General features: G+C 40.9%; 1 protein-coding gene across 1 annotated transcript; it reads left to right on the top strand.

Annotated features, from left to right (window-relative positions):
* The first annotated feature begins 1,162 nt into the window (after positions 1-1,162).
* On the top strand, positions 1,163-13,509 carry Pstk (phosphoseryl-tRNA kinase). The gene is made up of 6 exons (XM_023709119.1): positions 1,163-1,428; positions 4,609-4,900; positions 5,230-5,428; positions 8,821-8,896; positions 9,439-9,532; positions 13,296-13,509. Exons 1-6 carry the CDS (start codon positions 1,198-1,200, stop codon positions 13,490-13,492), a joined length of 1,089 nt encoding a protein of 362 aa, XP_023564887.1. The 5' UTR covers positions 1,163-1,197; the 3' UTR covers positions 13,493-13,509.
* The last annotated feature ends 2,038 nt before the right edge of the window (positions 13,510-15,547 follow it).

Genomic DNA, 15,547 nt, shown 5'->3' with positions numbered 1-15,547 from the left:
AAAAAAAAAAGAACAGCCAAGTTCATCAGGCAAGCCAGCATGACAAGGTCTCCCAGCACAACAGCCCAGGAGAACCAGTGGCTTCCAACAGCTCCAACAGCTTCTCCAAACAGCATCCCTAACAGCTTACTGACAGCTTCTCCTGTTCTGTCTCTTATGCTGCTGGCAACAATCCTCAGGTAGGCCTCCCACACCCAGCGCCATGCTAGTTCAATTCAGCTGGGTGTAACCGGCTGGACCACTGGTTAGCTATGCACTACAGGATAAAAGCAAATAGGAAATTAAGGAGAGAGAACTCGTAGTGGGCCAATAATTATAAAATGTCATGAAATGAACAATAAGTTGAACTCAGTACTCTTCAAGACCAAAAAAAAGATTGTACGTGTGTATGGCTTATAACCACAAATTATATCAGGTTTGGTAGTGAGTTATTGATTGAACTTTACATAATACACACTGATTCTATCTTCACGCGTTCACACTGTGAACGTACATCTTATGAATAAGAAGTAATCACCCACTAAAAATAAGGTGTGAAGTGGAATCCGAATTTCGTTTTTCAAACAAAAACTTGCTTTGAACGTCTCCACATCTTAGTATTTTATTTTTAATACACACACACACACACACACACACACACACACACACACCCTACTGTTTTCTACGTGCAGGCACTGGAACTCTCCAAGGATGTTCAAGGTCTCCTCTTACACCTGTTACAGCGCTTTCTGCTCACTCTAGGGCGTGATAATTTATATCTGCTTTGCCCTGCCCTTGCCCTGTTCACATCATTAGGCGCCCCCCCCACCCCCCCACCCCCCGTAATTTGCCTTCTGGAGATAAAGCTATACATCGCTTGTGCATTTCCCTGCGCAGGGGGGCCTCCTTGGGGCAAAACCCCAGGGGCGCGTCCTAATGGCTTGTGTTTCCAGCAAGGAGGCTGATTTCTTCTGAAGATGCACCCTAACTCTGAGATCCCTCAGGAATGTGCAGGAGAGCTCCCACGCCCATAGGCCAGGCCACAGAGGCGGGGCGCCCACACTCCAGGTGACCCAGGAAGCAGCCTGGAGCAGGCCGACATCCTCGTCTATTCCTTCGCCGAGGCGGCAGGGGGCGCTGCAGGGCGGCAGGGGCACTGCGCGTGCGCGCTGCGCGGCCTGCCTTCCGGAGACTGTTCGCAGGGGCATCGCGGGCAGTATGAAGCCCGCCGAGGGCGCCGAGAGCACCGAGGTCACCGAGAGCTACGGGCCGCGGCAGCTGGGACTCTGCGTCCTGTGCGGCCTACCCGCAGCGGGAAAGTCGACCTTCGCGCGCGTCCTCGGCCGCTGGCTGCGGCGGGAGCGGGGCTGGGCCGTGGGCGTCCTGTCCTACGACGACATTCTGCCGGACGCGCCCCTGGATGGCGTGGACGCGGGCGCGGGGCCGCGGGTCAGCACCGGGGGCGGGCGGGTGGGCGCGGCGGCGCGTGCGCACCGAGCCCTGCGGTGCCCTTTGGGGTGCGCAGCCGGGCTTGCACTGGCAGTCCCCTGGGGAGGCAGGAGTTGGAGACGGGTGGAGCTGGGGGGGCACTGCAGCAGGGGAAAGAAATGGCCCGCAGAAATAGATCACAAAATAGTTAAAATACAGCCGTTTTAGAGTGATGCTTTGTGGAGGTTTATGTGTGCCTTTGTGTGTTGCATAGTCTATACCGCGAAGGTTTGGCATTTTGAGATGGGATCTTGCTGTATTGCCCGGGCTGGCATTAAATTGGTTTAGTTCAGCCCCCTTGCCTCAGCCTCCTGGGTAGCTGGGATTATAGGCACCTCGGTGCTCTACTGGGGTTTTAAGGGGTAAATTCTAAATTAAGTGTGCCAAGGTAGAAATCCTCCATAGTCAGGTATTTGCTATAGTCCTCAAGAAGTTTTCTCCTTAGGCAAAGGAAGCGAGCTCCAAAAGAGTCTAACATAGCCAGTTTAAAAAAATAAAAATAAAAAAGGAAACATAGCCAGTTAAATTGAACTTTATATTATTTGGGGAACCCTCTTTAATAAAAATATAAATTATAAATAACAAAATTGCTAGAGGCTCTCAAGGAAGAAAGAGGCCCTGTAAGTGAAGAGCCTGCCCTCTATAGCCTGTCTTCATCCCTCTCAGGGCAAATCTGCATTGGAAGCTATTTCTTAGCATCCCACCACATAAAACATTGGGGTTTTATTTAGGGGCCTGCTTAATATTTCAAATACAGTACAGTGGCCCCCTCAAAATGGCAGAGGTTGCTTTCTTAGAACACTGACAAATTGGAAAAAAAAACATGAATTTCAGATTTGGTCAGAAAATGCCTATAAATTCCTATTTTTATAGTTTAAACCCTAAATATGCTAGGTCTCACATAGTTATGCGATTTAATAAAATACTGTAGCAAAGCCTTAGAAGGTACATTGAATTTTGGTGGCAGCTTAGCCATTGTAGGGCTGTAGGGGGAACCAAACGGAGAACACTAGAGATAGCTAAGGGCTGTTTGAGCAAACTGTTAGGCTGCTGGTGCATTAAGGGGTCACAGGCAATCAGCAACAGCAGGGAGAAGAAGCTTTTGGATTGGTTACTTGGAAACCTCTACCAAGAAAACAGCTGCAGAGGATAACTGCAGTTTCTGTGAGCAATTATTAATTACCTTTTAGGAAAAATCTGCAAATGTCTGAGGCTATGAACTCTGAGCGGGTGACTCTGAAGAGGTATACTGTGTATACTTGTCTCTAGGCCTTCAATTTAGTAGGTGGAGGTATAGTAACCCTTTGGGGAAGCACATGACCTGAGGTCTCCAGGAAACATGAAAGTCCCTTCTACAACTGTATTCTCACTTTAGAGCAAATACACTGAAATATGAAAGGCTAATGCCTGATGATGAATGAATTCACGTAAGTCAAATGTAGATGTATGACTATGCCTTTTGTATGCAAGGATATTGTATACTTGTGTTACTATTATTTTTCTGCTCTTCCTGTGTAGTTACAGGCCATGAGACCCATTTGGTCATCATGATTAGAAAATCTCACGTTTTAGCAAGTGACAGTTCCTTTGCAGTGGGTTTAGTGATATACTTGTGCGTGGTGTCATCCCACTGACGTGGTCAGTCCTGGACAGGCAAGGGAGGGATCTTGATTTCTTGTCCCAGTTCCCTCTGACCTGGATGTCAGAACTTCCGTGCTCTCTGCAGCCCTTGACTGACATCGGATTGTGTGTATTCTCAAGCTATTTGTATTGTTTCCCTCAATCTGTTTTCTTTCTTCTCCAACCTCCCCACAGGTCTTTTTATCTTAACTTAGGAACCTTTCAGGTGACCATCTTGCTGACCACAGTCTTAACTGATATAGAGGAGTGAAACACCAACCTGAAAGATAACCTGGGCTGAGTTCGTGTTCTCTAAAAACAAGAATGAATTTTAGGAACAATGGAGGTTAAAAGTAGAATATATTTATTGGGGGAAAGAAAACTTCTGCCCAAGAGAGGAACAGAAGAGGACCCAATTGCGTTGCCCAAGAATTTGCCTTCTCTAGGGATTTTTATAGAGCAAAACTATGAGATGAGGCGGGTCTAGGGTGGAAAACATGGGAACTCGTGCATGAGGTGGGACAAAAACTGGTCAACCAATAAGACTACAAGTATAATTGCTCAGGTAAAATTGATTAAGTCAGGTGAGTCACTTAGCAAGCGGGCATGAATACAGAGCAAGAGTTTTTCTTGTAGGGATTGGGTCTGTGGCCCTTTTGGGCTCTTTCAAGGTGACTGATACCTATTTAGAATGTCAGTCCCTGATGCCCATCCCTAGGGAAGTATGTGGCTGCATTTGTTTACTCTTTTGTTTTCAGATCTGGCCCACAGCTGGAGCATCTGTCTCTCCCAAAGTTGCAAGGTCATCTTGTCTTCCATATTGTCCCCTCAAGAGCCTTATCTTGTCTGATTGCCTATAGTATTTCTATCTCATTTAGCTATTTATTCTATCTCATTTATCTCATTTAGTTGCTTGAGGATTGACTTGAGGCCCAGCCTTTTTACTCATTTAGCTGCCTACCACATTACCAATTTAAGGGTAAATCAACATTGTTGTATCTTGAACAGACTATTTTAATTTGGCAGGTTATTGATTTTGGTTCCTCTGGGTAGTACTAGCTTTTCATGCTCTCATTTGTACATTCATTCATGCACATTTCTGGAGCACCTGTTAGACATCAGACTGTTGGGTGGAGACTGGGTATGCAGTGGGCTAATGTTCTAGCAACAAGATATAGAAACACGGGTCTGAACAGCACAGCCCTGCTGGAGTGGAGACATAGTTTGTACCAAATGGGACGCTGTGATGGGCAGGGGAGGGGCTCAGTTCTAAGTCTCAGAAGGCATTACCACACTAGCAGATGAAGTTAATAGGCCAAGGGAGCAGTATATAAAGACTGCTTTAAAATATATATTGAGGCATGAGAACAGGGTGTCTGTAGAGAACTCCAGATGGTTTAGCAGCATAAGCTCAAATTTTCATGTGAGGAAGAGTGACTAAAAGACTACATGACTACCCTACTGAAAAAGTAACATGCAACTATTACTGTAATGTAAATTACAGTTCTTCTGTCTTTATAGCCATCCCAGTGGAAAATATTTCGGCAGGAAGTGTTGATGTACCTGGAATGCTTCTTGGTGGCTGTCATTAATGGCTGTCAGATGTCGGCGCCACCCAACAGGATTGAACCCATGTGGGAAGATTTCATCGCCTGCCTGAAGGATCAAGATCTGATACTTTCTGCAGCACTTGAGGCCCAGCCTTTTTACTTCTTAACAAAAACTGCTGTTTCTAGACCTTTATATTTGGTTTTAGATGACAACTTTTATTATCAGAGTATGAGATATGAAGTTTACCAACTGGCTCGGAAATGTAATTAAATTTTTTCTTACATATGGGAACATTTATTATGTCAAAAATCTACTTTCAGTGAGAATTTTAGTGGATTAGAGGGCTATATGGATTTAACTTTAAAACTAGGTTTTCAGGGGCCGGGGAGATAGCTCAGTAGAATAAGCACTTGCCTGGCAAGTGCAAGGGCCTGAGTTCAATCCTTGGTTCCACCAGAAAAAACCAAACTAGGTTTTCAGTATGCCAAATGGAGTTTTTCTTTCTTCCACTTGGATTTGTCTAGTATATATTTATTTCACACTTTGGAAAGATAAGAGACCAGTAATTTGTTGATTTTAAACTGTTTTCAGATTCGTTGGGTTTTTGCCAGCTCTTTTTAGACTGCCCTCTGGAGACCTGTTTGCAGAGGAACAGCCAGAGACCTCAGGTGCTGCCTGCTGACACTATCCTCCTGATGGAGAGAAAGATAGAAAGGCCCAACCCTGAGAAAAATGCTTGGGAGCACAGCAGCCTCACAATTCAGAGTCCAGTGCATTCGTCAGAGGCCAGGTATTCCAGTCAAAGCCACCCTTCCCTGGGGCTCCCTTGGACTCCATGCTAAATAATTTTTTTCTGTTTACTGGCTGATCCTTTCACAGGCCCTTGAGTGTTATTTGGGTAGAAGAACAAACTGAGGTGAGAAAGTGCAGTTTGTCCAGAGTCTCTAAACTTGTGACAGCCAAGTGTGTAAGTTGTGATTCTTAATTGTTAGAATTATACTGCCTCCCAAAGACTGGAGCCAGGAGCTCATAAACAGAGTGGCCACTCAGAAACAGAGTGGCCCAGATAGGTTGCCCAGGGGTTTTCTCACAGAAAGAATTCTGTGGGCTGGGAATGTGGCTCAGTGGCAGAGCATCTGCATGGCATCCACAAGGTCCTGGGTTTGCTTCCTAGCGCCGAGAAAGAAGAAAAACTAGACAAGAAATTTCTAAAAGAATGGGAACTTGTACTAGATCCTAATTTGTCTTAGACCTTGCTCTTTTCTAATTTTTTAAAATTAATTTTATTGAGAAACAAATAGCAATGAGACAGTTTCAAAACTGTTAGTAGGTTTGTAAATAGGATCACAAGTCCGCATCTTGTACAGCAATTAACCACTAAGAAGAATATATGCAGTGTATTATTTGTTGAAACTGTACTTCCAATTTGATTTGAAACTGTCTCATTGCTATCTGTTTATCAATAAAACTTTGAAAAAAAACTGGTTAGTAGGATAGTTTCAATAATTAATACATTCCATATTGTTGTCTTCATAGAGGTTATTCATAGTACAAGATGCAGACATGATATCCTGTCCAAACACTATTAGTACAAATCTTTCTTCTCATTGAATTAAGAGAAAGTAGCTGTATATCTATCTTAACTATTTTGTACATACAGATACATAATGGTCCATTTGTATCCCCTTTTTTTGTTTAGTTTTGTCAGAGATGGGTATTCCGTTGCCATTTAAATATTGTAGGAGTGTGAATTCAGCAAAATATCCAATATAGTCCAGGAGTCCATAATAGTAGTGAGTCACCCATAGGGCTGGCAATGTCAGAAGTTGTTGACATGAGTAGACCTTGCTCTTACTGCTCGGTCCTTTATGTATTTGTGAAGCACATGGGTTCAGGTGTCTAATGCTTTCTATTTATGATACGTGTTCTAAGAGTTTTATAGTAGTTTTTTAATAGACATTCTTAATAGACATTTTATTTATGATGGAAATGGCCTGGATTTGCACTGTCCCATATCAGTCAGCTGGCCACATCTGACTGTTGAGTACTTAAATGTATCTAATGTAATTGAATACCTGAATTTTTAGTTTAATTTGATTTTAATTAAATTTAGCCTCATGTAGCTAGTACTTGTTATAGTGGATTATGCAAGCACTCAGTGCCCATTTGATGGCTGTGGGGAATCAGCAATTTTCTGGTTTTATGTATTTATTTTATTTAGTCAGGTACAGGGTCTCGCTATCCATTTTGGACTCATAGTAATCCTCCTGTCTTGTTTTTAGTCAGGGCTTCATGTGGTCCAGGCTGGGCTTGAACTCATGGTGATCCTCCTGCCTCAGTCTCTTGAGTGCTCTGATTACAAGCATGAGCCATCCCACCTGGCTGCCAGGATCATTAACTTTTAACAGGCAAATTTTTAAACTCATTCCTCAAAATTTAGTTCCCAGGATTTAGATCTTGTGTATTTTAGAAAATTAATATACCTAAAAAAATTGCACTTAAGTGATGATTGTTTCTATAGTATATGAAGCTACTGGTGAGGTTTCTGTTATGCTGTCTTGAAATTTTGAGCAGGCACATAGTGATTGCTACTCCGTGTGGAATACTTAAAATCACTTTCTATGGAAACAAGCATTGGAAGCCCTGTATTGGAAGTTGAGAGATGATTTCATACATGTGCCTTTTCCAGGCTCTGTAAAGTAATAACATAATAGTAGAGAGAGAGATTGAGCACATCTTTGTTGGGCCTGTTCTGAACACTTCCTATGTGTCGTCTTATTCAATCTTCACAATCACCCTTTTAGGGGATAAACTGTAATTGCCCTTTTATGGGCGGATTGTGTAATGTATCCAGCTAGGAAGGGGCAGAGCCAAGATCCCAGCCCGGTGCAGGCTCATGGGCTCCAGGACCTCAGCTCTTCCTTATGACGAAGATTGTTTTGAGATTGAAACTAACACAGTGAGGTGCCTGACTAAGAGTCTTCCAGGTCTATTTCCTGTACTGAGTACTCACTCAGGCTCCTGAATGGTCACTGCCCCTCCCCTGGCTTTTAAATCAAATTGACTCTTTGGTGAGCCGTAGATGTTCTCTCATCAGGGCCTTTGTACTTGCAGGCCCCGCTGTCCTTCCTCCCTAGGCTGACTGTCCTGCCTGACCAGCTGAGTAGAGTTAAGATCATTATTGACAGGTTGTGGCCCAAGTATGAAGTGCTAAATTATGGTGGTTATCTAACATGACTGAAGCCCCAACACAGCAGCTTATCTTCCCAGTGACCACTTCCTCCTCCTTCCCCACCTAGTGCTGCACACCTTTTCTCACACAAACACAAAGGAGCCCCCAGTGAACTCCTTACATGTAACTCAAACTTCCCCTCACACTCCACCCCTAGCAAAAATTCATAAAAGTCTCAGTTTTCTTTGTATCTCTCCCTTCCCCCATCTTCCTCAGATTCTCTCCATGTCTTTAGAGTCAAGTCAAGGCCTCTTTTATCTTTCCTCTCTCTATTGAACTGAAGAAAAACCTAATAGTTTATCCTTTATTGTCTTCACTCACTCACCCATTTACCATGTCCAAAAAGGTTTTACTTATTTATCTCCACTACATTGTCAGGCTTGGAAGGGTAAAGGATCTTGTTATGCCACAGTTTAGCTACATAGCTGTACAATATCTTTGATGTAAGATGCTCAATATATATTTGTTAAATGAATGAATGAATTCTTACTAAATCTTCTATGGACCCTTGGCCAGTGAGGAATTTTGCTGATCCTTGTCCAGTAATAAGCAAGAATCAGAAAACAAAGAAGAGGTGGGTTTGGTGGTGCATGCCTATAGGGAGGCTGTCTAGAGGCTGAGGCAGAATTGCCACGAGTTCAAAGTGAGCTGGGTTACCTGGTCAGTTCTTCTGGCTTTAAAATAGTATGTTACCCAGTAGTTCCACATAAAATAGGGGAAAGGAGAAAATTATTTTTCAAAGCTTATAATTTATATGAGTCTTAGGAAATTAATATTTGTAGATGAGAGGTAGTTTAGATTTTCTCTTTTGTTAAGGATCATTGGTTATAGCAACTTTACTTCTCTAGAATTCAATTTAATATTAGTACAGGGTTTTTTTAGTACAAGATTTTTTTAAAAAAATGTTTGGAAATAAGGATTTATTGTATTTTATCCCACCTTTTTTGTAGCCTGGAAGTGGCCAATTTATTGCTTAGTGCTTTGGAGAATCCAGTGAAGTATGTTGAGGACAATGTGGAACAAAAGGTAAGTCTCTGAGGTAGAACGGATGTAAATGAGAAGGAGCGGCTTCTCACAGGGGATCTTTTCGTGTTTTCAGTGAGTAAAACATCAAGGATGCTTTGTCAGCAGCATCAGCCGGCTTCACCTGCTGGCCTCTGAATGCCGGGGCAGCTGCTAGCAGCTCATGCCAGAGCCCGCTGACATTACGTTGGTAGCTTAAAATGTGCAGGATGGAAATACAAGCACACGCTACAGATAAACTTCAGGGGATTTTGGGGGGAGATACCCAATTAGACATTCATCATTATACCACTACCTAGGGGAACCCAGTTTACAATAGGAAGTAACTCACTGGGACCCTTTCTGAGGGAAGATTAACAGAAGTCATTCAAGCCACTCTAGCCTCCCCAGCCCCCTTATTTTTTATTTTTTATTTTTGGTGGTGCTGAGGATTAAATCCAGGACCAGTCAGTCCACTGCTGAGTTACATCTCTTTTTCTTTCAGTCTCTTATACTTTAGTGTTTTCTTTTATAAAACTTCCAGTAACAATGCCTGTATCACACAGGAAACAGACAGAATTATTTGTTCAGCTAACATTTTGCATAAAGCCGATCAGACACTCCGAAGAATAGTCTCTCAAACAATGAAGGAAGCAAAAGGTACGTTGAACTGGTAATGTGCTCTTCACTTGATGTGCTAATTGGCTTTCTATTGCTGTTATTTCCTTGTCATTCATGTAGTTTAGTAGCTGTCAAAGCTTACATCCCGTTTTCCCCTTAAGTCTGCACTTCCATTACAAATGCCTAAAAAGCCTTCTTCTGGAATTGGGTGTTCATCCATTTATCAAATTTCTACTGGCTGGGAGATGGCTCAGTGGAATAAGCACTTCCCTGGCAAGCGTAAGGGCCTGAGTTCAACCCCCAGTTCTGCCACAAAAAAAAAAGAAAGTAAGTTTCTACTGAGTGGCTGTTTTTTTCCTAGGGAATATTCTAGATGATGGAGAATCAGCAAGAAGCAGAACAATCCAGTAGGGAGAGAGAAAAGTAATTGTATGAAGATATGTCCGTGCTTTCAAGAAAAATAAAAGTAGGATAAAGCAGTATCAAGTGATGTATTTTTTGTTTTGGTTTGGTTTTATGAGACAGGGTCTCACTGTATAGTTCAGGCTGGTCCTACCTCCAGAGTGCTGGGATTACAGGTGTGCACCACCAAGCTCAGCTAAGTGATGGATATATTTTTATTTTATTTTATTTATTTATTTATTTATTTATTTGTGGAACCGGGGATTGGACTCAGGCCCTTGCACTTGCCAGGCAAGCAATAATTCTACTGAGCTATCTCCCTAGCCCGATGGATGTATTTTTAAAAGCATCATCAGGAAGGCTTTCAGAGACGATGTGTAAACAGAGATGTGAATGACAGGAAGGAATAAGCCATGTAGGTATCTGTAGGGTCATTCCAAGCAGGGAACACATAAAGCACTAAAACCCAGAGGTTTGAGAGCTTCTGGAACAGAACAGAGGTCATTGGGCCTGGAATGAACTAATGAAGGAGCAGAGGTAGTCAGAGACCCAGTATAAGATGAATGTGGAGTCTGGGCAAGGTCAAGGGACCATAAATCTTAATAATCTATATAGTTTTATAAGATAATTCCAGTATTCCAGAAGTGGAACACTCTGTAATCCCAGCATGCCAGGAGGTTGAGGCAAGAGGACTGCAACAAGTTCAAGACCAGCCTAGACTACATACTGAGTTCGAGACCAGCCTGGGGTACACAGTGAGTTCAAGGACAGGGCAAACTGCACACTGAGACCTTGCCTCAAAAAACCCAATAGATGTGAATATAAGAATTTCTTTTAGGTTCTGAATATTTAACTGTTGTTTAAAATTTGGTTTTAAAAACAGCAGCTAATGTTTCTTTAGCTCACTTTGTATGCTCAGTACTTCATAGTTTCTAAGCTGTACAGTCCTAGAAGGCGGGTATAATTTTACGGATGGGAAATGACGATTCACAGTGGACTGAGTAACTTACCCTGGTGCTACTGAACATTTGGGCAACTTGGGCTCCAGAGTTACGCCTGGTTCTAGTCAGCTGTGCTGCTCCTTGAGTCACCAGCGTTGAACCTTAACAAAAGCTTCGAACGTTGAAGGTGATATGCCAAATACAGTGGTTTTTAAATTCATGAAGTGTAAGTAAATTTTACACTGTAAGCCAGAGTGCACCTGAAATCAGGGTCTGTCAAGAAACAAATTTCATAAAACACTCAGCTGTTTCATGAACTTCATTATGTTTTGTTTTCATTTTAGAAACACATTGGTTGCTACACAGAAATGAGTTACAACCCAAAATTTTTAATGGAAAACGGAAAAAAGATGGCAGCATAATTAAAATAAAAGCAAAAATAGTTCCACTGGTTCTTTCTAAGGCATTTACCTTTCTTCTTATACCCAAATCACTTATTTCCTACCCATTTAAAGAACTGGGGGGTGCTGGTGACAGCTGCTGAATCTGTGCTTAACTGAAATAAAGAATTCAGTTCCTCTGCCATCGAGCAAGTGAAAAGGCACAGATGGGCAAAGTATCTGCAAGCAGTGGCTCATATGGAGGGCCAGGTGTGGCAGCTCAGTCCTATAATCCCTGCACTTGGGAGCAGAGGTGTGAGGACTGCCAGGTTGGAGCCCACCCTGGGTGAGAGCTGGGGATACGGCTCAGCACAAAGGCCCTGGGTTCAATCCCCAGTGGCATTCAGCGGATGGATGGATGGGTGGATGGATGGGTGATGGATGGATGGGTGGATGGACAGATAGATCCACAGAAAGACAGAGGTACTTTGGATCATAAACTTAATTCTTTCCACAATTCTAGTCACAAACCAAATTGAATGAGAACTGAATTAATTTCCCCATAAGCTCAACAATGAACCTAATCAAGAACCAAATCAAGTTCAGTGGTTAGGTTCAGTGTTGACCTTACGAGGAAATGTGATTCTGTTTTGACCAGTCTGGTTTATGACCAGAATTGTGGAAAGAATTCATTTTGAGTCAAGGCACCACTGTACAAATTAACACTGTAAGGATATCACCTCACAGCTACTAGAAAGGCTAGAATTTAAAAGTCCATGTATTGTGGATGTGGAGATTAAGAACCTTCATACCCTACAAAAACTTAATACAAATGTTTACAGCTGCATGACAGCATATGCCTATAATCCTAGCACTCTGGGAGGCTGAGGCAGGAGGATCGCAAGTTTGGGCCCAGAATAGAAAATTTAAGAGATTTAGTGACCCCCATCTCAGAAATTAGAAAACATGGGCCAGGTGTTGAGGTACATGCCTGTAGTGCCACCACTTGGGAGGCTGAGACAGGAAGATCACTGCATTTGCGACCAGCCTGCACTACATACATAGTTCAAGGACAGCCTCAACTACATAGTGAGACCATATGAAAAGCCTGAGTTCAATCCCCAGTATTGTCTGAAAACAAAAATTAAAAGCCCAAGTTTCTAAAAGCCATAGTGTTTATAGTAGCCCAAAAGGCAGAAACAGCTGATAAAAGGATAAACAGAATGTTGTGTAACCATACAGACAGGATACTGTTATGGGATACATTATGGAGAATCTGAAAATATACAAAATGAAAGTCACACAGTATCACATACATGACTTGTCATAAAATGTCCAGAATAAGGAAATCTTGAGGCAGAGAACATTAGTGGCGTCTAGAGATTGAAAGTGGGCGTCAGAGTGGGTTGAGCAAGGTGACAGTGAAGAGTACTGGTTGGGTTTTTGGACTTTAAAATATTTTAAAGTTGGTGCTGGTTCATGTATCTGGAGTATAGTTTAAACAGATGGATTTACTTGTGAATGTATCAATAAAGCTAACAAATTTTCAGATTCTCCATAACACTGCCCATCTGGTAATGGCTGCTATATTGAGTACAGGTATACAAAACATTTCTGTCATTATAGAACGTTATAGTGGACAAATTTCAAGTATTTGTTGGTTCAAAACCATTTGTGTGTGTGTGTGTTTGGTACCAAGGATTGCACTCAGGACCTTGTGCTTGCCAGGCAGGCACTTAAGCTGCTGAGCTACCTCTCTGGCCCCAAATTGCCATTTTTTAGTTTTGTTTTGCCTTTCAACCAAAAGTTATTGCCTTCAATCTTGTCAATAACAAACTCTTCTGGTTGTCTTTTTCTGCATATATACCCAAAGCAAGTTAAATTCCTTGAACTGTTCAAGGTGATTTTCCTGTGTCACATTTACATGACGTGTAGTCTATAAGTTATTCCAGCTCACTCATCATCATTTGTAGAAGAATCTGGCTTGTTTTTCTGATGTAATCAAATTAATTTTCTGAGGTCATCAAGTAGCCCAGATTGATTTACAGAAATAATTTGAAAACACTTTTTAAATTTCAGATGAACAAGTACTTCCTAACACCTTGAAGCTACTGGCAGAGGAGCTTAATAAGCGCAAGTCAGAAATGCTGGAAGACTTAAGGGGAGGGAAACTGCGCTTTCAGCACGCTGCGGGCACGGCCGACCTTGTTTCCTGTTTTTGTAAAGAGAAGGATAATATTGTACAGAAATATTTTTCAAAACACCACCAACATTAAATTTTCTAAATTTGCAATGAAACGTCTGATTTTGATAAGCATTTGCAAACAAGTTAAAAGAATAATTTTGTACTGCAAGACGTTTTCTAGGCCAGTGTGAATTGCCAAATATCATTCTTTCAGAAAGAGCCAGGAATGTAGCTCAGCAGGGCATTGCCTGCCTAGCAAGCTTAAGGCCCCAAGTTTAATTCTTGGTACCAAAAAGAAAAAAGCCAGGTATGGTAGGGCATATCTGTAATCTCAGCACTGGGACGCTAAGGCAGGCAAATTATAAATTCTAAGCCAGCCTTACCTACATAGTGAGACCCTGTCTCAAAAGAAATGAAGTCAGTTTATTTTAAAAGATCCATTTGTTATCAGAATTGCTTCTGTCTCTTGTCAGATATGAGATGGATAATTAAGCATCTGAGGCAGCCTTCCTCACACATGTGACGAAATCTTCAGAATATGCTAGAACCCACAGGGTGCAAAGTCAGGCTAAATGGACCTTGAGTAAGAAGAGATGAGGATGGAGACCAGCTGCACATATATGTAGCTGTCAGTAACTTGTGATCTTCTTATGTAGGGCAGTCTGTTAGTCTGAACCAGTGTAGTCACAAGATCCTTTTCTTTTATTAACAGTTTATATACCAAAAGATTACCACAAAGCTAATTTGCTAGTTTTCAGAAAAGAAAAATTGGATCATTAGAAAGTGTTATTTTTTTATTCATATATTACAAAACTGAAGCTTCATTCACAATATGAACTACATACTAGTTATTTAAGCATTAACCTGTTTTTTGAATCCCTAAACAATATAATGCATTACAACCATAATGTAAGCTTTATGCTTTTCATACAAAATATGTTCTTACATCAAAGTACATATTAACAAAAAGCATATACCCTCTAAGACTAAAGAAAAAGTCTTTAGCAGGGAGATTAGAAATTTTCAACACATTCATTTGATAAATATTTTTATAGAACTTAAAATGAAGTTTATCTCTTATTTTTTTAAGTAATATTCCCTTTGTCAAATGATTCTCTATATGAATGGCAAACATTTATTTCCAAAATGAAATAGCATTGGAAATCACCACTGGAAATTTTTTTTCTAAGTACAAGTCTAGCCTTTAGTTGAACTTCTAGAAGTTCATACATTAGCTACATACATTAGAAAAATCTGAAATAAAATTATTCCCTGTTAATCTCTTCACAGTTTCTTAAAAAAATATTAGTGGAGATAAATTATCTACCAACTTTAAAAATCTAAACGTATGTTCACTGAACAAAAATAAATTTAGTTTCACAACATTGCCTATTAGCGGCAAAGTACTCTAAATAGTGCATGTTAAACTTTTTCAAACTCATTGTCATAAAATACTTGATTAAAAATGAAAGGAACATATTCAGTACGTTAGGGAAGACTCTAACATCTTTCCAAATACAGAATTTAACTCAGGAAATTTAAATAAAACCCTAAATCTTTTAAAAAGTATAACTCCAAAAATTTCTAAGGTAGATTTGTTTCAAGATTTTTAGTGCATTTAGAATTGATTATAGCTTTTAAACACACCTTTGGAACTAACTGTGCTCTTTAAGTCATAGGAAAATTAGGTTATACTCTATAACTATGAAAAACAATCTTTTTCATGTTTAAATTAAAATGCACCTTTAAAACATCTATCTTTATTACAAAAATTTATTTGTCACTATTTGGCCCCAGAATATACAGTTAATAAGCTGGTTTTAAGGACAGTTCTCTTTGTTTAATGAAATTTTTCATTTTCTATTTTGGAATATTGCTTTTATTTGAAGACTAAAATAGAAGAAAAAATTATTATAAAGCTTTCAAATGACAACTTGTGTCTTTCTGGAAACTGACAAGGACTAGAATCAAGTTACAATTTGCAAAGTGCGCTAAAATTGAGCAGTGAGTGATTTAAGCAACAGAGGAAAAACAGAACTTGTAGTGTCACAAGATTTGACAAGGAAGGGAGTTCCTGTTCGGATAAAGTGTCCTTAAGACAAGCCTACACTGGCCATGCAGCCATAAGCACTCACTTTTAATGGCT

Source organism: Octodon degus, unplaced genomic scaffold (assembly GCF_000260255.1).
Source record: "Octodon degus isolate 3935 unplaced genomic scaffold, OctDeg1.0 scaffold00010, whole genome shotgun sequence".
Lineage (NCBI taxonomy): Eukaryota > Metazoa > Chordata > Mammalia > Rodentia > Octodontidae > Octodon > Octodon degus.
The sequence above is the reverse complement of the archived record's forward strand: the minus strand, read 5'-3'. Positions and strand labels throughout refer to the sequence as shown.